Source organism: Oryza glaberrima, chromosome 11, assembly GCF_000147395.1.
Source record: "Oryza glaberrima chromosome 11, OglaRS2, whole genome shotgun sequence".
In the NCBI taxonomy this organism is placed as follows: domain Eukaryota; kingdom Viridiplantae; phylum Streptophyta; class Magnoliopsida; order Poales; family Poaceae; genus Oryza; species Oryza glaberrima.
Window position 1 is genome coordinate 2,896,628 of NC_068336.1, and position 22,338 is coordinate 2,918,965.

Sequence of the window (22,338 nt, forward strand, 5' to 3'; positions counted from 1 at the left end):
TGACCCCACTTGATTAGCGGCACTAATCGCACCTTTAATCCGTATTGCCCGTGTGTGTTAATGTTATGTGCACCGTTAACGCGATAGTTAAGAGCCCGGAATACCATGGTTTTCTTTTTCTATGAAGAAATGTTCAAATGGAAGGATAGTATATCCTTTTGAAAAAGCATTGATTACCGAGATTTGTTTGGAAACAAATTTATCAGCATTATGAAGAAAATCAATTCATGCACGAAATTGAAGAAAATTAATGTGATCCAAACGAGGCCTAACATGGTTTTTCTTTTTTTATATATAAAAAGGTGCAAATTACACATATATTGTTACCTCAGATCGTACTGGATTATATTTTAAAAATAAGATTCTTTAAAGAAAAACATATGGATGGATGAACATAGTATTACATGTACAATATTACTGCTAACTCATGTAAAAAGAACAAATCATATATATTACAAAACACTGGCATACGACCTAGCTGTCGGCTAGAGCTAGCAATATCATTATGGAAGAGAAGGGTGAGAAAAAACAAGTAAAATAAGGCACAAAGGAAGAATATGGAGACACATTTTTAATTTTAAATTGTGTTCTTGTAAAGAATATTTTTTTGTTTGCATTATAAAACTAAGTTATATTAGTTACATTTTAAGTGGTTTACTTGTATAGCAAATAAGTTACATGCTCTACCGTGTCGAGATATTATAGGTGATGAACCGGTGATGATCACCTTGAGGTATGCACTAGCACCATTGACGAGCACTCTACTACCTGCCTACGCTCGTGAAAATGGTCATCTGACCAAATATGTGGATAAAGATGGCGTCTTCTTCATTATGCTTGTATTTTCGTAGGTGCTCCAATTTCAATCCATACTAGACCATGAAAAAAAAGTACTACAATATATTATTTTTCAGCACGACATAACATAAGTTGATGAGAGATCGTGTTAGGAGAACTCCTAGGCTCCCCCTTTTTTTTTTGCCAAATGCCGTACAGCGTATTAGAGAAAAAATAATTTATAAGTAAAATTTTTATGTATGTGTTCTTAGTGATTTTAATTTAAATGTAAAAGATAGACTTAGATGAAAAAAAACCTGAAAGCAAACTTCAAAATTAAATTTTAAACTTTAAATTTTGGAAGCGGGATTCTGCATAGACAAACCCATAGAGCCATAGAGGGTCCTATTTTTGTTTTAGACAGGCGCCAAACTTCTCAGATTCAGAGCGTAACCGTGCCCAAGAAGGGGGCAAAAAAAAAAAAAAAGAAAAAAGAAAGAGAGAGAAGAAATCAAAGCGCGCTTAATTGTGTCCAAAAAATGATTGTGTGGCCCGAGTCGAGGAACCCCCCTCTCTTCTCTTATCTACCCCTCCCCCTCCCCCCCTCGACTCCGCGTCGACTCCACTCTCGCCTCCTCGCGACTCGGAGTTCACCGCCGCCACCGCCGATCTCCCCGTCCCGCGCCGCCCGCCGCCGCCGTCCTCCCTCCTCCCGCCGCATCCCGGTGAGCATCCATCTGTGCGTCCCCTTCCTCATCTCTCCCTCCCTCCCTCCCCACGCACGCACGCACGTAGCTACTGTTCTAGATCTGGATACTTTTCGCTTCATTCGCCTTATTAAACATTTAAACCTTGATGCTGGTAGCAGTTTGTTTGTTTGTTTTTTATTTCCCCGCGTAAAATATGTTTGTGGGGTTGAACTGAATCACATGCTCCACGTCTAGATCCGCCACCTGAGTTTGCCTTGCATCACGGTTTAGTGCTTGATTCCTTGTGTGCGGTTGATTATCGCGTACTCTTTTTGCTCTACAAGTTTTAGATCTCGGTGTGTCGGACTGTCGATATGTAGTTTTTTGCATATTCTGTTTTGTTTTCTGTTCGCTGCAAGTTTGATGTGTCAAATATTAGCAGTTGATCTTTGGAGATTTTGATTTCCTGGAGGGTTTGCGTCTAGTTTCTGTTGGAAAATGGACATTTCGTGACGTGTTGCGGCGCATGCCTGTTGTTCTGTTTTTGCGTCAGGAATTCAGAACCGGTAGGAGGAAATGGCTGACGGCGAGGACATCCAGCCCCTTGTGTGTGACAATGGAACTGGCATGGTCAAGGTTCGTGGTGCTCATTCGTATTTCTTTGTAACAATTACCCATGTTTATGTGATTTAATCGTATACTTTTCTTTCTTGCGATTTGCTGACAGGCTGGGTTTGCTGGGGACGATGCGCCCAGGGCTGTTTTCCCTAGTATCGTGGGGCGCCCCCGTCACACCGGTGTGATGGTTGGTATGGGGCAGAAGGATGCCTATGTTGGTGATGAGGCGCAGTCCAAGAGAGGTATCCTCACCTTGAAGTACCCGATCGAGCATGGTATTGTTAGCAACTGGGATGACATGGAGAAGATCTGGCATCACACCTTCTACAACGAGCTCCGTGTTGCGCCTGAGGAGCACCCTGTGTTGCTGACTGAGGCTCCGCTCAACCCCAAGGCTAACAGGGAGAAGATGACCCAGATCATGTTTGAGACTTTCAATGTGCCAGCTATGTATGTCGCCATCCAGGCCGTGCTCTCCCTGTATGCCAGTGGACGTACAACTGGTAATAACTCACTCACATGGTGGTCGTATTGCGTTGAGAGTTTTAAAAAATATTCACTTTATTCATGAACTGTTGCTCTTGATGCAGGTATCGTGTTGGACTCTGGAGATGGTGTCAGCCACACTGTGCCAATCTATGAGGGATATGCCCTTCCTCATGCCATCCTGCGTCTGGACCTTGCTGGGCGTGACCTCACTGACAGCTTGATGAAGATTCTTACTGAGAGAGGTTACTCCTTCACCACCACTGCTGAACGGGAAATTGTAAGGGACATCAAGGAGAAGCTTGCCTATGTGGCCCTCGACTATGAGCAGGAGCTGGAGGCTGCAAAGAGCAGCTCATCTGTGGAGAAGAGCTATGAGCTGCCTGATGGACAGGTGATCACCATTGGGGCAGAGAGGTTCCGATGCCCTGAGGTCCTCTTCCAGCCCTCTTTCATCGGTATGGAAGCTCCTGGAATCCATGAGACCACTTACAATTCCATCATGAAGTGTGATGTGGATATCAGGAAGGACTTGTATGGTAACATTGTTCTCAGTGGTGGATCGACCATGTTCCCTGGTATTGCTGACCGTATGAGCAAGGAGATCACTGCCCTCGCACCAAGCAGCATGAAGATCAAGGTGGTGGCACCGCCTGAGAGGAAATACAGTGTCTGGATAGGAGGGTCCATCCTTGCCTCCCTTAGCACCTTCCAACAGGTAAACCTTACGCCTACACTTTATGAGGTAGCAAGAATGCGGGTATTTCTGCTTTATGTTAACATCATTCTTTTGGCATCTATGCTACAGATGTGGATCTCAAAGGGAGAGTATGATGAGTCGGGTCCAGCAATTGTTCACCGGAAGTGCTTCTAAGCTCTGGCTTTTTAATCGCTTATCTACAAGGCAGTTTCTTTTCAGTTTTCACAAGCCCTTGTCATGTAAGCTACTCTGTTTGGGATTGTTGGTGTCCTATCAGAATGTTGTTGGATTTGTTTCATGGCTGAATATTATGCACCTTCTGAACTCTTGGTATGCATTTGTCCGGTGGCTGCTGTATTATACATGGCATGCATGGTCCAACTTTTGTCATGCTAAGTTTGTGGTTAGTGGTAGGACCAAAAGAAAAATGGGAGATGTACCCACTACCTAGGATCGTCTATTGTAATCGTACTTGTGCGAGTCATGTTATCATTTATCTTGTACATTCATCTCCAAGATAAGTGATCTGGTTCTTTGATCGTTTGATTGATGGTTTTTGGTTATTATTTATTGCAATATATGGTATGATAATTCTCCTCTGGGCCACATTACTGATAGTTCTTCCATTGCTGCTGATCCATGAGTGTTAATACACGAATGCTCTTTCTGATCGACAATATTCGGTTGAATATTTATCTATTTACTGGTCGTAATGTACGATAGTTCATTTGAGGGTAATTCATGGTCACAATCAACACTTGAGCCGCAGAAATGTTATGCTGGTTTGGTTCCTTCGGTACTGTAAAAAGGTTGCATTGCTGGTGCCATGTACTGAGTGCATCAATTCAGGAACATGGGTTGTGCCCAGCCTGTGCCTGAAGAACATGGGCTGTTCATTACTTAACTTTGCCTGGCACTGGGACCATGACCATTGCTGGCTGCAACAGTGCAGCTCACCCTGTCATCTAAACTGGTTTTAAGTCCGGCCTTTTGTTTTTTAGGCCCTGTTTAGATCCCGCCCTAAATTTTTTTCACCCTGTCACATCGAACGTTTAAACATTTGTATAAAGTATTAAATATAGTATAAAAAATAACTAATTGTACAGATTGTGACTAATTTGTGAGACGAATCTTTTAAGCCTAATTGTTCTATAATTTGACAATGTGATACTACAGTAAACATTTGCTAACGATGGATTAATTAGGCTTAATAAATTCGTCTCACGGTTTACTGACGGGTTCTATAATTAGTTTTTATAAGTGTCTGAACACCCCATGTGACACCCTATATAATACCCGACGTGACACGTCAAAAAACTTTACAGTACACACCTTTGCAGGTGCTCTCCCATTTGTGATTTTGCCTGTAGATGTACATCAAAATGCAGTAATCATTTTGTCCTGGCACTGTGTTGCTCATCTGCTGAAACAGTATGGTGAATTACTGCTAATAAAGTGGTCACTGAATGAGGAAGAGCTAGCAGCAACGTCAGGAATGGTGCAGTGCCTGTGCAGGACTGCAGGTACCAGGATCTGATCTGGGAAACTAACGAGCAAGCTGATTGATCTAGGTGTCGCCGACTCGCCGGCGGACGGGCGGAGGAATAACTACCCGCCTCCTCACTTGAGATGGCGGATCCCCAATGGGACTTGGTTTACGTAACCCTCAGTCGAATGCGGATTTTGCTTTCTGAGGAAAGTGTAAAAAAACGAGGGCCTATTCAGTGGCGTCTCTCACCTAAAAATTCGGGTTGTTTCGACTCAGATTCGGCCCATAAAATTCTGAGCCCAACCCATGGCTACGATCCAATTTGGCTTACCTCAGGTTTGGATCGAGCATGGCGCGGTACTTGTCCAGAGTACTAAGGCCCGTTTGAATAAGTCTACTTTGCTTCTCTCAACTCATGCCCTGTTTGAATCGCATCCCTCAACCTTAAAACCGAGTATAACTCGTCCTCCAACTCACAAAACAGTTTGCAATCGACTCCTTGGGCGGTTTGGGAGGCAGTTTCATATGACGTGGCGTCTTTGACCCTGTTGACTGGGCGAGTTATTACATGGAGCACACATGTCAGTGTCTTTTTGTAGAAGAAGTGTACCATCTTGATACCACTACCTAGTAGTGGTCATGGTGCTGAGGGAGGAGGCAGCCACCATCATGCGTCGGGATGAGGTGGCGGAGGAGGGGTATGGAAGGGGAGGCGGCGGCGGAGAGGGAGGAGAGTAGGCGGATGGCAGATCCCGGCGAAGCCGCCATCCCCACCTTCACCGCCGCATCCTCCTCCCGACGAATTCTTCCTCTCCGCCACCATCTCCTCCCCATCCCCATCCACCTCCAACCCCCTCTCACCTCCCCCATCCTATCCCTTCCACCTCCCCACTCGCCGCTCTCCGCTCCTTCTCCTTCCCGACCACATCCACCTCCGACTCCCTCCACCACCGTGTGCTTCCCCGCACCACCACTACCTCTACCCCCACCCACTCCATCTCGGCCTTCTCCGCCTCGGCTGCAACCGCAGAGTTCGTTGCTCCGGCCTCGGTGTCCCACACCACCCACCCCCGCGCACCGCCGAGCACGCCCCTCACCCAGTCCACTATCCCCGTCGACATTGATTTCGCCGCCGGAGGAAACCGCGCCGTAGCCCTCCTGCACCTGTGCCATCTTCCACGACAGTCCATCCTCAAATACACACACCTCATTATACATGCAACACTCACACATCCATGAATACATCCCCTAACCCACGCTCAAAGTGATATAAACAAGCAGTTTATCTCTGGTCTCATTAAAAACCTATTGAAAACCAGCGACACATCCCTGATCTCACTAAAAAGCCTGATTCCACTTGTATATGCATAATATTCGTGAGTACCAAGATTTACACTTTAGTGTCTAAAGTCATACACCCACAACTCCACTTCTCTTGATTATGAATATACTCCCTCCATCCTAAAATGTAGCAGACGATGTTAAGATTGGTCCGAGGGAGCAGTTGATTACAAAGCCCTGATGGGAGATTGGCAGAGGAGCCATTTTTTTTTCTGTCAATGGAAAATTACAAAGCAGGATCACCAAATTAATGGGAGTAAAGAAATGCTCTGATCAGATCGTGGTTGACGTCATGCGTTGTTTGTTTTGTTTGTCCGTAGCTTGTTCAAAGATTCCTCGGATCATGCGATCGCCAAGAGTAAATTTATTACTGCTACTCTCCAAGTTGGTGTGCTGAAAGTTTCAGAAAATATTTTCAGGAATCAGCGAACTGCCTCTTGATGATGCCCAAGAGATAGGCATGGCATCTCTGAATGGTTCAGTATACTAGTACGGAGTAGTTCATTTTGGTGTGATATTGTTTTCTAAATTCGGCAAATCAATGATGGTTTAGGAAGCACGTTAGCCAAATGCTCTGAACTAAACTCCTGTCTACTGATTGAGCTCGTCAGACAATACACAGTTGGTGTATTGTACTCGTCTGATTCGGAAGAGTGTCCTGGCTCTGCAATCTTTTTCACCCTTGCAGTACAATTTTGACATTCCCCATCATCAGAATTTATGAACAACCGGACACCCTGACATAAACAAAAGTCAACAAATAGATTTTTGTCAAAAAACAATGCCCATTACAAGTGCAATTAGACGACTCCTTTCGCATCATAACATCCAGTGAAATCACCTTTTGACTATTAAACTCCATGCAAATGCAACAATTAATCAACAAGTGTGTTTTATATTTTCTTTTCTTCAGGTGTTATCTGCATCCTGCCATATATAAGCCCATAACCAATAATAAACCCCCCAACCAGAGAGAATGGGGTTCGGTTGCTGCCGTCATTGCCCCGCTGTGATGCGGGCCCCACCCACCCCACCCCCGTAACGCGAAAACGGAACGGAACGTGGGAACCGCGCCGCCGTGCCTCACCGTCCCCATCACCGCGAAGATGACATGTGGGCCCCTAGGTCGGTGGGCCCCACGTGTCAGCGGTAGGCGACAGTAGCCGACACCGTGCCACGAAGGAATCGCGCTCCGACGTGTCGTTTCGGCGATTTTGTTTTTTTTTTATGGTACCTTTCGCACTCTTTCCTGCCTTTCCGTTCAGCTTTGGCATTTTCTTCTGAGAAAGAGAAACCTCGTGCTCGGCGAGGCCCAATATTTCGGCGGAGAAGGAGGAGGCGGAGGCGGAGGCGGAGGCGGAGACGGCGGCGGCGGACTGTCTCCTCGCCGGCGTTCAGTTCAGTCGCCGGATACCGTCGTGAGTCAGCTCTCCTTTTCCCTCCCGATGCATCGCTTTGTTGGTCGCAGCGGCTTCCGCTGCCATCGCGTGGGGGCGTTAAACCCAATGAGTTCTTTTTTTTTTTTGTGGGGGTGGTGCTCGCTGCTCGGAACGCCGGCGACGAGCTCGTCGGAGGCGGAGCGCTTGGGGGCTGGGGTTTAATCGTGCTCGTGCGTCTGCATATTGGACCGTGTGAGAATTTGATGGTTGATATTTTGGTGTGGTTCGTGGATTATTTACATATGGACAGCTAATTCGCGCACGACCCAATGTTTTTACTACTTTTTAGTGAGGTGACAAGTTGATTTGTTTTCCCCATGCATTTTCTTCTCGTTAGTTATGAGTAGCTTGGAAAGGTTGCAACATTTTTTGTTATGGCTAGTGGTTGATTTGTTGCCACTTGCCACTGCAATAATGTTTTAAAATTGTCCCACTCACATTACCCAGTGGAGTAATATGGTTTGATTTGTCATTTGTGCTGCTGATTAATTAGGTTGTTGGTTGATGCAGTTTAGATTCTTCAGAACACTCTGATTTTTAGTGCTCCAATATTATCTTGCTTTGGCAATTATGACAACTATAGGAGGCTGAAATTACCCTTTATTGTGTAACACTGATTTAAAATCACTTCAAATTTGTGCATTAGTTATTTCTTATTAGGTGACCCTGATTACATATGGACTCTAGTTAAGATATATTGTGTGATTCTGAAGATCTTCGTTTTCTTTTAGCAAATTGATTCTGAAGATTGAGATGTATAGAAATGTGCAATATACATGTGTTGGATTTCCAAAAATTCATACCAAACTGCCATTTCAGGTTATATGCATGTGCATCCTCGTGCACTCCTGTGTCCATCTTATATGGTACCAACAAGAAGTTGAAGTGTTTGGGTGATCGCTTTGGGGAAATGGAAGGCAGCAACCCACCTGGTAATATGTCACAGGGACCTTCCTATGGGAGTTTAGATTTGCATGGTATCCCCAAGCAAATGCATCCTCCAAACTCAGGAAATCAGGGCTTCAACCAGCCTCAGATACCAGGGAATTTTACCATTCCTATGGATAGGGTTACAGAGCCTGATAACATCTCTGATCGAGTTCAGTTAGGACAACATGGGAAGATTGCTCATCATCACCATCAGCATCACCATAGACACCACTCAAAGAACCGTGGGAGTGATGAGGAGGAGCATGACATGAACGAGGATGCTGCTGATGGCAAAGACATGAAGGGCTCTCCATGGCATCGGATGAAGTGGACAGATTCAATGGTGAAGCTTTTGATTACTGCAGTATCCTACACAGGGGAGGATCCTGGAGCTGATTTAGGCGGTGGGAGGAGGAACTATTCAATGATGCAAAAGAAGGGAAAATGGAAAGCAATATCAAAGGTCATGGGTGAGAGAGGTTGCCATGTGTCGCCACAGCAGTGTGAGGATAAGTTCAATGACCTTAATAAGAGATACAAAAGACTAACGGATATCCTTGGAAGGGGTACTGCTTGTAATGTTGTGGAGAATCACACACTTCTTGATCACATGGATATCTCTGAGAAGATGAAAGAGGATGCAAGGAAGATACTGAACTCCAAACACTTGTTCTACGAAGAGATGTGTTCCTACCATAACAATAACCGTATAAGTCTGCCTGAAGATCCTGCACTTCAGCAGGCACTACAGCTTGCTCTTAGATGTAAGGAGGATAATGATTTCATGAGGCATGCAAGTGGAGATGCTGAACTAGATGATGATCAGAGTGAAGATTCAGATTATGAGGAGAATGAGGAAGAACATCGGGCAGTTGATACCAATATAAGGGCCCCCTCAATGCATAAAAGGATGTGGCATGTTGTAGATCATGGTGATGTAGGTTTTGTCACCTCATGCTCGAATGATGGTAGTGGGAGGTCTGATCCCTATGACGTGTTGGATATCAACAAACCCTTTCCAGATGGAGCTGATTTGGCTTTGGTGCAAAAAGACTTGGCTCTGAAAGCAGCAGATATTCAAAAACATCGTTTGCAGATTGAAACCAAGGCTGTGCAACTTGCAAAGCAACGTCTCAAGTGGGAGAGGTTCAGGAAGAACAAGGACTTGGAATTGGAAAAGTTGGCATTGGAGAATGAACAAATGATGCTTCAGAATAAGCGGTTTGAGCTTGACCTAAGACACAAGGAGCTAGAACTTGAGATTAAGATAAAAGGCAATGCTAATCATCCGTGATCTTTGTTCTGTTAGGACTTCATTTCGCAATATGGTAAGCAAATGGACTAGATTTTCAGTTACTTTTACTAAAAAATGCTCAATGTTTATAATTTGGGTAGCTTCTTGTGGGAGTTTTTTCATGCCAAGTTTTTAGGTAGTACTGTGCTACTCGTGTATATGGAACTATGGAAATCATGCATTGGGGCTGTTTCCTATTGGTAGTGTTTACTTCAGCTTTATAGTCCCAAACCCCTGTAGTACAAAAATTAGTCCCATCCATAGATGGAGGCGTCATCAGTTTTTGACGGAGATTTTACTGTTCTACAGCAAAGAAGGCATCAGTTAGATATGTACTCTCAACTGGGAGTTATTTCGTGACTAGTATTAAGATCAACTGCAATGACTCTGGTTCTATACATGGTGTACTTGGGTGTAAACATAATCAGCGAATAAAAGATAAGAAAAGGGAAGTAACTGCATCACCAAGATACAAATAGTGATGCTGCTCGGGTTTGGTGATCTTGTGTGCTGTCAGATTGGCACTTCCAAGTTGAGTTTCAGTAATTCAAAGTCAACAATATCCAAATATGTCTTTCTCCCCTGATTAAACAGATATTAGTTCTTACTCTTGTATGGATAAGTTGTTAATGGGTAATTGGTATGGTATTTGTTATCTTGACAAGAAGTAGCTTATATTTGTTCAATTGCACGAACAATGTTTACAGTTTGTCTGTATGTAGAACACTGCTTTTAAATATGATGGTATGCTTTGTTACAGAGAGTTTACTCTAAAACTCGTAAGTATATAACTGATGAGTCTAACTTAGCTCGAGGTTAGCTGGTTCACCTATGCTTAGCCAACTCCAACGTTTGCCTCTAAAACAGATTAGATTGTTCTAGTTTTTTCTAAAATGGACTGCAGATGGTTATCAGGGTAGCATCCTGTTATCAGTGCAATATTTTCTACACCGAGTTTTGTTTCTTCCATGCTCTTCCAATAATTCCATGTTCTCTCTAGAACTGAATAATGATTGTCTCAAACTTAATTCGTTCCCCGGATTGTTAATTTCAGGTTTCAGATGAATTCAATACAGGACCGTGTTTATGCATGATGGTAGAGGAGGCAGATTATCTGTGAGAACAATTTTAATGCTTTACAGCTAGCTCAGTGTGGTTTATATATCTCCTGATTATTCTGCTTGTAAAATTTCCATGTAATACTAGCTCAGTGATCATTTTTCTCTATCCAACTTTGTTTTACTCAATCAAGGGGGTACTCTTCCTGACCATGAATGCTGAAGTCAAGTCAAAATGTGGTGGCCTTGCTAGTCAGATGGCGATGTGAAAAGAAAGCAGTGGGTCTCTGTGTGTGGGGCCCCCGGTCGATGTTGACTGGTCAACTCGTATATTGAATGTTAGTTGCATGGACCGGGCATTTTTTGCTGCTGCTTGTTGTTTGTTGCTGCTGTAATATCACATTTTACCACCTTCGTTTTACAGTAATTACTTTCTAGATCCAATCGAAGGGAATCATGTCATATTGGCGTATATGGCTGTTAGTTTTGACTTTTGACCAGGCCTTGGTGGGCCCGGGATGAGAGCCATCGCCGAGATGCAGAACGGATGACCATACACAGTGACCCTGCAGCATCATCGGCAGTACAGGTACAGTACGTGCTGCCGGACAGAGAGAGCGTACGGAAAATTCGACCGCATAATTGCAATAAATGTACTCCCTCCGTCCCCGTAATATAAGGGATTTTGACTTTTTATTTGTACTGTTTGACCACTCGTATTATTTTAAAAAAATTGTACAAATATAAAAAATAAAAAGTTGTGCTTAAAGTGCTTTGGATAATAAAGTAAGTCACAAATAAAATAAATAATAATTCCAAATTTTTTTAAATAAGAATAATAGTCAAACAGTGCAAGCAGAAAGTTAAAATTTATTATATTATGGGACGGAGGGAGTAACACAGCGCTTCCGTAACTCGCAATTTGCAAACGATTTTTTTTACATACACCACCATCTTTTCGCTATTGATGCAGAACGTCTGCAATGCATGCATCAGCATTGCAGACAACTAATGTATGAGCAGCACTACAGATAATCCCCATTGTTTCGCTATGTATGTTTATAAACCAATTTTGAAATTTTAAAATTCAAATTTGAAGATTATTTTATGATTTTCTCATTGTAGTTTATTTGGAAGTATTTACTTTTTAAATTGCTAAAAACACGTATATAAACTTTTCATCTATAAATTATTATTTGGTTGCTAATAAGTAATACAAATATGCATAAATATAAGCCAAATGATGACTCCGATAATTTAATCGACATATATGTCCTGTTGTATCGGAGCAAAAATGATTATCATATTATTCATGTCGTTTTCTTATGTCGTTTTTATTAGATAGTAATACTTTGAAATTTATAGGTTTAAATCAACAGTAGGTCAATACTGCAAATATATTTACCGTATAACAATTGTAACATTCAATACTAAAAATGCTTTCAGACTCTGATTTTATAACTACTAAAAGCATCTTTTGAAAGAAAATCAACAGTCAAGTTTTAATTGTGAATACTCTTAAAATTAAAATACTCCGAAGTATCCAAAGTATTTTGGGATAATATCTTTGAAGTTTTTCACGAAGATAAAAAAACTAGATTATCCTTTATTATTGGCAGTATCCAGATAAATAATTACCTTAGTTGATATAAGAGGTGACGGTGTTACACCTACAAATACTACAAATACAACGTTTTAAAGACTAAGGGGGTGTTTAGATCCAGGTGTATAAAGTTTTGGTGTCTCATATCGCGTATTATATAGGGTGTCGCATGGGGTGTTCGGGCACTACTAAAAAAACTAATTATAGAATCTGTCAGTAAACCGCGAGACGAATTTATTAAGTCTAATTAATCCGTCATTAGCAAATGTTTACTGTAGCATCACATTGCCAAATCATGGAGCAATTAGGATTAAAAGATTTGTCTCGTAAATTAGTCGCAATATGTACAATTAGTTATTTTTTAGCCTATATTTAATATTTCATGTAGGTATTCAAACATTCGATATGACATGATGTAAAGTTTTGGGATGGGATCTAAAACAATGCCTACAATAATCTTCGCTTTATCACATCTCGATATATGGATCTAACTTTATTAAATTCTAATATATTTGATTGTTTCAAAATAAAGTCTTTGCGGCGATAAATGGGTGGGGGAAGTTATGTTATTTTATGGTGGAGGGAATAATAGAGAAATGATTATATTTTAACATAAAGTTTAAACAAATCAAATACTTCATCTGTATCACAGTATAAGTTATTCTAGCATTTCTCACGTTTATATTGATGTTAATGAATATACCCACCACCGCACCGCATGAAGTGGGGACCACGACACGTTAAAATAAATAAAAAGAAATCCCAAACACTCTCGCCTCGTCTCCTCCTCTCACACCACACGCCTCGCATCGCATCCCCACCTCCGCCGATCCCGCCGTCTCCGGCCATCTCCGGCGCCGGCGACCACCACCACCTCCTCCTCCTCTTCCCCTCTCCCCCTTCCGCCCAATTGGTTGCCCCGACCAAACCCTACGCGCGGAAGGGCTCGCTCGCTCGATCCGGTGCGGGCAGCGCGCGCGCGGGGCTCGACGCGGGCGGCGACGGGGGGCGGGCTCGATCCGGCGGAGCAGTGGGCGCTCTCTTCCACGATGCGTCTACCCTCTTCGCGCGAGCACGACAAGGTTTGCAGTAGCAGAGAATTTTGTTTCGTGTTTATCGATTGGGCATCTTCGGCGCGGGAGACCGGGGAGTAGGTTGGTAGGTAGGCTTGCCGAATCCAGCATTTTCGCGTGCCCCCTCGTAGCTTCCGCCCTGCTACTGCTGCTGCAATCGGTGTGGAGAGAGATAATTGGGGGCATTGTGACCTGCATTCCCGCAGGGCAGGGGCAACGTCGCCATCGTGCGCGGCACCGTCGTCTAGTCTCCCATCTATTTCAAGAAAGAATAATCGAAGACTAATCTTGACCAATTCAATTCATTTGTGCTGCAGGTTCTTTTTGCGGGGTCAACAATAATGAGAATTTGAGTTGGTCTGGAATTACTCTGGGATGTTATCATTGGCGAAAAGTATAGATCCCTTTTGGTAGCTGAGGAGAGATCTCAATTTTTTCAGAGAGTAGATGTCGTTTCGCAGCATCGTGCGCGATGTGAGGGATGGATTTGGGAGCCTATCGAGGAGGGGATTTGAGGTCAGGATTCTGGGGCATCGCAGGGGGAAGTCTCATGGTGCTGTCCATGAGTTGCATGACCCGGTGCCTGTAATCCAGAGCAGCTGCTGGGCTAGCTTGCCTCCGGAATTGCTTCGTGATATCATTGAGAGGTTGGAAGAAAGTGAGGCTACATGGCCTTCTAGGAAGCATGTGGTTGCTTGTGCGGGTGTCTGCAGAACATGGAGGGAGATGTGTAAAGAGATCGTCAAGAATCCAGAGTTGTGTGGGAAGATCACCTTCCCTATTTCTCTGAGGCAGGTGATCATGCAAATTGTGTTGTTTTTAGTTTTATATCCTTTACAAGCAATATCAGTTCGTCCATGTTAGGTGCTTGTCCTTCAACATATTGTTGGAATTTCGAAACACAAAAATAGAAAGAACACCCACATATTGCAGGATTACCGTTTGCTTATATGCTAATAAGTTCATGTTATTCCGCTTCTATGTACAGCCTGGGCCACGAGATGGAACTATGCAGTGTTTCATTAGAAGGGATAAGTCTACGCAGACCTACTATTTGTACCTCTCTCTTGGCTCTGGTATGTTACTTGTTACATCTTATATGCTTTATGTTGTATGCGCCTATGTACCAGAGCCCATATTTGCTTCTGCATAAGAAGATTCATATGTAGTTGTATATACTTGTGAGCTGCTGAATGAGTGCATATATTCTGCCAAAACTATGCTTGTATTGCATAGCAAATGAAGAGCTGTTCTTTCTTATAGCCCTTGCACAGGGTAGACGGTGCCTTGGGATGGTAATTGGTGCCATGTTTATCATTTGACATGAATATGCTAGAAACATATTATTCCTTATTTGTCATTGTCTATCTTCCACAATCATGCACAAGCGAACTTATGAACAGATCATTCAGCATTCCTTGGCTTTCATACAGTTAAGTTAGGTTCTTTATAACTACAATTCTGTAATAAGTTGTCTCATTTTTGTAACCAAAATAATAGGATACAGCACACAATAGTTGTTATGTATAATTAAGTGCTATTTTTTAGTATTGTATACCTCTGTCATGCACTTGTTCTACTGTTTTACCTGACCTATACCACTTGGTATTTACTACTTGACTTGACAATCTGGAAAAAAAGTTGACCTGATCCATGATAATGTCAATTAAGCAACAGTACACTAATAAAATATATTCCCGTTGTTATGCACAAGTAGGTTGTTCTCTTGAGATTGTTTGCATTCGAACCACTTCAATAGTTCAATGACACCCATATGGTGCGAGTATATTCACAAGTGGGACTGGTTCTGTGCAATTGTAATTTGAGCTGCTGTGTCCTTTGCTTGATTGGAATTGCATGCTATCTGTTTGCTGTGTCCATGTGGGTGTGCATCTGTCATTGTTGGTTTCCAATTATAGGTAACATAGTGCACATCAGATACAAAGGGCCTCAAGGCTATACTGTTGTGCACGCATGCATCGTGAGAATGAGGCGATGAGCTCAGCGTGCTTGCATTGAGCTCCTAGCTGCACAAGCTCCGCCATCGGCCGGCACGGGCCTCAAAGTCAACCACTGCTAGCCCTTTGAGCCCTGTTGTGCGAACTCAATCCTCTTCTGTTGCCTTGCGTCCGCCTGCTAGTAACATCAAGTGAGCTTAGCTAATTGCCGACTAGATATATTAGGAAATGACGACTAAACAAAATAGGAGGGAATCTCGGGATGAGATGTATGGAAAGACATTTACTAATTTTATGTGTGTAAATGCAAGACATATTTGAGCTGCTTTGATGTCGGCATATGTTCTTAACTTCTCATAATATCTTTATGCACAATGAATTAATATTATATGGTGGAAACCGTTGTTTGTTTGTTATTTTTAATCGTCTTATGAGTTGTACCGTTTTAATATGCAAGCATTGTCATTCTTTTACTTCAGTATGTCTTGTGTGTCTGACCCACCTAATTTTTGCGCGTGCTCCGTCACTGGTGCACATATATGTTTTGTTTCCTTGCTGGAATACTTTTAGTATTTCAGTACCAGCATTTACTAATTTTAGATGTTTTGATTTCCCTTTTCTGCAGCTGTGCTTGTTGACAATGGCAAATTCCTTCTATCAGCAAAAAGAAACTGTCGTGCAACATGTACAGAATATGTGATATCTATGAATGCTAACAATTTATCTAGGTCTACCAACACAAACATTGGAAAATTGAGGTATTAACCCGAAGAAACTACAACCTTATTTCAGAACTTACCCCATTTTAATCTAAAAATTATTGCTGCTGCTAATATGTCTCCATTTTGAATTGTAGGTCAAACTTCCTTGGCACAAAGTTTGTAATATATGATACCCACACTCCGTACAATGCAACTAGTGATTCACAGTCAGGGAAAACAAGCCGAAGATTCTCCAACAAGGGAACAGCAAAGCATCCCTGCAGCACATATAGCATAGCAAACATCTCATATGAGCTAAACGTCTTTGGAACTCGGGGTCCTAGGCGGATGCGCTGTTTAATGCACTCCATCCCTGCCTCATCTCTTGAGGCTGGTGGGACTGTTCCTAGCCAGCGGGATAGCATCCTTGCCCATTCCCTCAATGAATCCTCCTTTAGGAGTGTCTCCTTTTCGAAATCGTCCGTTATGGACCATTCCATGCATTTCAGCAGTGCTCGGTTCTCTGACATCTCAATTGGAGATGGCCCAAGGATTGGGGGCCGGGTATTGAGCGATGATGAGGAGTGCAAGGAGACACCTTTGATTCTCCAAAACAAGGCTCCAAGATGGCATGAGCAGCTACAGTGCTGGTGCTTAAACTTCCGGGGCCGGGTAACTGTTGCTTCTGTCAAGAACTTCCAGCTCATCGCAGCCACGCAGCCTGCTGCGGGAGCCCCAACTCCATCACAGCCTGTTCCACCACCCCCACCAGAGCATGATAAGGTCATACTGCAATTCGGAAAGGTTGCCAAGGACATGTTCACCATGGATTACCGCTACCCGCTCTCAGCCTTCCAGGCATTTGCTATCTCCCTGAGTAGTTTCGACACCAAGCTGGCCTGCGAATAGAACTTCCAGGCAGGCCAGAAACATCATGGATGCTTCTTATTTGACGCCCTGAGGGCATGCTCCTGGATGGAGCTGACCATCCCCAAGTTTAGCCTGGGACGCCGTTCTGTTGTATGTTACTGATGATGTGTTAACTCAGAAACACCCAAGCAACAAAAGGCAAATTGTTATTTTAGCATTTAGCTTATTTATTCTGATTTTGCTTTGTAATTGAATGTTATCTTTATTTCTTTTTGACCCATAGCTCTCTCTATTACAGGTATTCTGTATGTGCATCGGATAATTTTCGCAGAATTCATTTGACTGTTCTCCAGTGATTTATTAACTGAGAAAGCTAATAATTTGGTGATTCAAGTCCACATGATTTCAGTTGTGAGGTGGATAATTGTACCTTGTATTAGGCTCAAGTAGTCCAGTGTCACCATTAGAAAGCGCATACTATGTTTGCTTCCAAGAGTGACCAATAGTTAGGCTTTTGCAACCCAAATCATGCAGATCTTATCACGGCAGGCACTAAAATAAACCGATCTTGTACAATCCATGTAAGCCTGCATCTCCATCCAAATAAAGATTCGAAAGTGACTTCCTATTTTAGATACAGTGCTTCTCTTTCTAGAGTTAGGTGGCCAGAAAGGGACAGTAGAGGATACAACATCTGCTTCTATTACAATCAACTTTTACCGGTATAAAAAAAAAGGTGGCTTTACCCTGAATTAAGGTGAAATATATCTTGTTTAGATCAGGAGGTATCTAGTAGCAGTGACTGAACTGTCAAATGTAATCGATCAACTTGGCAAGCATGAACACATTTCCTGCAGCCCAAGAAATACTAAAGAATTGGGACCAAAAACATCAATTCAGATAGTATATATTCCTATCACTGAGAGCGAACCATTCTGATAACTGAGATTACTGACCGCCTCATTCTTTCGCTTATGCTTAAATTCTTATCTTTATGGCTTATTAGAAAACAAATAATAATTTATGAACACAACTTTTGTACAGGTGTCCCTACCAGTTCAAAAGCAAATCCTGTAAAATAAAACTATGGTGAAAAAAGCATAAAATTGATTTCAAAATTAGTTTTTGAAATACAAAATTTGACTTATAAGCTTAGGCGAAACGATAGGGTTGTGTGAGTGAGGCCATGAAGCATCCATCCACTTTAGGAGAGAAAAAAGAAAGAAAGGGAACCAGCAGATGCTCCCTGAATGAATGCAAACTTGATGTATCCTGAATTCTTCTTGATTCCCAAGCAAATGAAATGACGACGTGTCAGTACTCAGTACCAGGTACTGTAGGTATTTTATCTGATACTCTTAGTACTCAGGTTCAGTGCATGTGTCTCTGCCTATATACAAGTGCCAAGTGTGTGTGTGGTCAGGCTTCAAGTCTGAACTTTTTTCTCTGGTTGAAATTAGCTTATGGTCTGAACTTGTTCAACGAACAACCACCACCGCTACTGGTATCGCATGGTCAACACTTCAGCTGGAATTTTGACCGGTTCATGAGACCAGGTCCATCTGTACGTTCCCTTTTATTTTCACGTATTAAGAGTATCAGATATTTTTCTTCGAATCCATTACTATGTTTACATTATTAATTTTATAGTGAATAATTAAATTCCTACTTGAGTGACGAAATTTAAAATCCCCCTTGTCAAAACTCTATTTTTAACACATGACTAGTTAATTGCCCGTACATTACGATAAAAAAAATTATTTTCACACACAACAAGTAGAATTATGTAAAAAAGCATAACTTCCATGATGGGATATATGGAAATGTACTTCTAGTTGTTTGGCTTCTATTGGTTAGTTTGGCTTCTATTGGTTGTGCCTAGCTTTCCACAGCTAAATTTGTCATAAGTATGGGGCTTTGCCATACAAAATTTGGGCATATGGCCAATAATTTGTTCATCACAAGTATGGTAATGTTTGGCTATAAATTGTATCTATGATATGTGGGTCTATAAAGTAGTAAAATGTGACTTGCCACAATTTCAACAACCAAACACTAACCTAACAAACTACAACTAGTCTAATAGTATTTGGTTTGGCAATATGTGACATGTAACCAGACAGATCCATGGGCTCTTTTATGATCCTGTGTTCAACAGGTTTAAGGTTTTCGTGAAGAAGTGTAGTTAAGGTTAATTTTAGGACGGAGATAGTATATGTTAATGCTAAAGTAATATATGGTAACAAACTATTGCATAATTTAAGAGTAAAATGTACCAGCGGTCCTTAAACTTGTCAAGAGGTTTCACTTAGGTCCACGAACTTGCAAAGCGCACATCGAGGTCCCTAAACTTGGTTTATTGTATCATCCCGGTCCAAAGCTGTGTTTGACCGTGGTCTTGCCTATGTGGCACGCCACGTGGACGATGACATGGATTTTTTATATTTTTTCTCCCTTCTTCCTTCTTTTTTCTCTTTTATGAAAAGACGATGACATGGACGATGACGTGTGCGAGGCATTTTCGTCTTTTCGATAGATTTTTTTTTATTTTTTTCTCCCTTCTTCCTTCTTTTTTTTCTCTTTCTTCCTTATCGAAAAAAAAGAAGGAAGAAGGGAGAAAAAATAAAAAAAAAATCTATCGAAAAGACGAAAATGCCTCGCACACGTCATCGTCTTTTCATAAAAGAGAAAAAAGAAGGAAGAAGGGAGAAAAAAAAATAAAAAATCCATGTCATCGTCCACGTGGCGTGCCACGTAGGCAAGACCACGGTCAAACACGGCTTTGGACCAGGATGATACAATAAACCAAGTTTAGGGACCTCGATGTGCGCTTTGCAAATTCGTGGATATAAGTAAAACCTCCTGACAAGTTTAAGGACCGCTGGTGCATTTTACTCCATAATTTAACCTATGTTTAATAAGAGCAGATACAATTAATAATGGGCAGTAGTAGTTCCACGTAGGATTTTGTGATGATCTGGAGGAGAGAGGGGAAGAGAGAGAGAGAGAGAGAGAGAGATAGAGACAACGACTAATTTGTCGTCGGGCTGCATGCGCCGCTTGAGGAGTTTGTGGGGCCTGCCTAGATGGAGAAGCATCGGCCATGCCTTGCGTTGGCCTGCCTCCGTTGCCAACTCCCGCGGCCACCAGACCGCCGCCCTTAGACTCACAGGTGCCGACGCACAGCCGCCGCTGTCTCCCACATCCGCTGCACGGCCCCCGTCATCCCTCGCCTGCATGGTTGCCGCCGTCTTCCGCCTCTGCCGCGCGGCCCGGCCACCGCTATCTTCGACGCCCGCCGCACGGCCACCGCCGTCTTCCGCCTCCACTGCCATCTCCTGCGTCTGCCACTGCCGTCTTCCATTGTCGGTGACAGCGAATCGAAGCTAGCTCAAGAAAGAAGAAGAAGACATGAAGACATGAACTAAGAGGATAGGAGGGAGAAAGAGAATGTGAGGTAGGAGAAGATGGTGGGTCCCACAAAATAATAAAATATTCATGTTATAGTATTTCTATTGTAGACATTAGCTACACTGCTTACTATAGATGTCATGGCTATTTTTTTAAGCCAACAGTGGGCTATGTTATTGACCTTGCTCTAAGCATGTCAAAATTGGCCGGTAGAAGGGACACTAAACAATATACATAGACTGTGTTTAGTTCGTGTGCCAATTTTTTTTAAAGTATATAGACACACATTTGAAGTATTAAACGTAGATTAATAACAAAACAAATTACAGATTCCTCTTGTAAACTGCGAGATGAATTTATTAAGCCTAATTAATCCGTCATTAGCAAATGTTCACTGTAGCATCACATTATCAAATAATGGTGTAATTAGGCTCAAAAGATCCGTCTCGTAATTTACAATCGGACTGTGCAATTGGTTTTTTTTTCGTCCACATTTGATGCTCCATACATGTGTCTAAACATTTGATGTGATGAAAAAGTTAGAAGTTTGAAGAAAAAAAGTTAAAATCTACTCGAAACATAGCCATGGAAGCAGGGGTTACCTTACCGCTGATAACTGCACGGTTACTACGGTTACCGGGCTTATCGCGGGGTACGGTAATATAAATACCGCGGTAACCTCCTTAAATTCAAATAAATTTAAAAAACAATTTAAATTTTTAATAAATTTTACATGGTTTTATACAGTGGTAACCGTGCTTACCGCCGGGACGCGGTAACCCCGGCCACAGTGGTTTGGAAACCCTGCATAGAAGACCACATGTCCATGTCATAATCCATCGGAATGGATGAACAAACAGTAGTGAGTTTGTCCAATTAGAACATGCCGGCTAGCTAGGCATGCAGCACTGAGCATGCAAGAGACAAGACAAGCAACAAATCCTCTTCCCATACGATGGCAACAGCAAGGCAGGCTTGGATTTGCCTTCCCTCACAAGTCACACAACAACGGCTGCCGGCCGTGTGTTCCCCGGAAAACCAACCCTTGGCTATGCTATCCTCTCATTCGCTGGTTTACGTGTCCGGCCACGCCACCTGGGCCCACTGGCAGAATTATTTTCTTGGAGTACTCCCCTTTACACTGGAGTATTTGCAAATTGCAAGCAATGGTTTTGTGACTTTTCTTCTTCTAGAACAATTTAATATGTTTTTTTACCAATCATAAATATTTGCAGGGTATTTGTACACCTAAAATTTAATGTATTAGAGCACAGACCGATTTTAATTTGCTCGGTTTTTAATCGGTGAATCGAGGGAGAGCAGATGAGTTCATCTGGAAACGATAAGGTAAACCCTCGATTAATACGAGACTAGTACCATGTTTGTTAACGAGCCCGTTTTGGGTTCTGGCCACCACTTCTCCACGTCATTGTAGTAGCATTTTCAATGGCCCACCTTTGCTTTTTTTGATTTATCGTACCTAGTGTTTTTTTTATTTCTTGCATCACCTCTTATTTTTAAGTCAACTCTCTTCTCATGATTTGTGTAGTTAATCCTGTGATAAAGGAATTCTGCAAATTAATTCCACAGCTTCAATACTTTAAGAGATGTATTAACCGAACAAGATCTAAAATAAAGTTCCATAGCTTAATACGTTGATTATTGAATCCTGTCTTGAAAAAAGGAGACATATCTGGGAGTATATGAATTGCTCGATCCCAATTATTATTAGACAATAGATGTTCCCGGTGACATTTTCATAATAGAAGTACTTATATATGCTGTTTTTTTTAAGAAAGAAAGAAAGAAAAAAAAATCCACACCGGCTAATATCGAATGCCACCATCGGTGAAACATTTGCTGATAGTGTGGCTTGGAGAATGACAAAAGTCGTACAAGAT

General features: G+C 42.3%; 3 protein-coding genes across 9 annotated transcripts; all 3 read left to right on the forward strand.

Moving 5' to 3' along the window:
• The first annotated feature begins 1,350 nt into the window (after positions 1 to 1,350).
• LOC127755396 (actin-7) lies at positions 1,351 to 3,594 on the forward strand. Of its 4 annotated transcripts, none has more exons than XM_052281066.1 (5): positions 1,351 to 1,502; positions 2,020 to 2,102; positions 2,194 to 2,587; positions 2,675 to 3,288; positions 3,379 to 3,594. In XM_052281066.1, exons 2-5 carry the CDS (start codon positions 2,043 to 2,045, stop codon positions 3,442 to 3,444), a joined length of 1,134 nt encoding a protein of 377 aa, XP_052137026.1. In that variant the 5' UTR covers positions 1,351 to 1,502; positions 2,020 to 2,042; the 3' UTR covers positions 3,445 to 3,594. The 4 variants fall into 4 exon arrangements, with proteins under 4 accessions (XP_052137026.1, XP_052137027.1, XP_052137028.1 ...); XM_052281067.1 differs by having other exon boundaries at positions 1,364 to 1,516; XM_052281068.1 differs by having other exon boundaries at positions 1,367 to 1,502; positions 2,028 to 2,102.
• A 3,778-nt stretch (positions 3,595 to 7,372) lies between these two features.
• Positions 7,373 to 11,010, forward strand: LOC127755395 (uncharacterized). Of its 4 annotated transcripts, none has more exons than XM_052281062.1 (3): positions 7,373 to 7,518; positions 8,359 to 9,797; positions 10,818 to 11,010. In XM_052281062.1, the coding sequence occupies exon 2, from the start codon at positions 8,450 to 8,452 to the stop codon at positions 9,761 to 9,763; it is 1,314 nt and encodes a 437-aa protein (XP_052137022.1). In that variant the 5' UTR covers positions 7,373 to 7,518; positions 8,359 to 8,449; the 3' UTR covers positions 9,764 to 9,797; positions 10,818 to 11,010. The 4 variants fall into 4 exon arrangements, with proteins under 4 accessions (XP_052137022.1, XP_052137025.1, XP_052137023.1 ...); XM_052281065.1 differs by lacking the exon at positions 10,818 to 11,010 and adding an exon at positions 10,073 to 10,776; XM_052281063.1 differs by lacking the exon at positions 7,373 to 7,518 and adding an exon at positions 7,536 to 7,832.
• Positions 11,011 to 13,196: 2,186 nt separating this feature from the next.
• LOC127754927 (tubby-like F-box protein 13) lies at positions 13,197 to 17,424 on the forward strand. The gene is made up of 5 exons (XM_052280537.1): positions 13,197 to 13,506; positions 13,815 to 14,292; positions 14,486 to 14,573; positions 16,081 to 16,213; positions 16,312 to 17,424. The coding sequence occupies exons 2-5, from the start codon at positions 13,945 to 13,947 to the stop codon at positions 17,063 to 17,065; spliced, it is 1,323 nt and encodes a 440-aa protein (XP_052136497.1). The 5' UTR covers positions 13,197 to 13,506; positions 13,815 to 13,944; the 3' UTR covers positions 17,066 to 17,424.
• Positions 17,425 to 22,338: the final 4,914 nt, after the last annotated feature.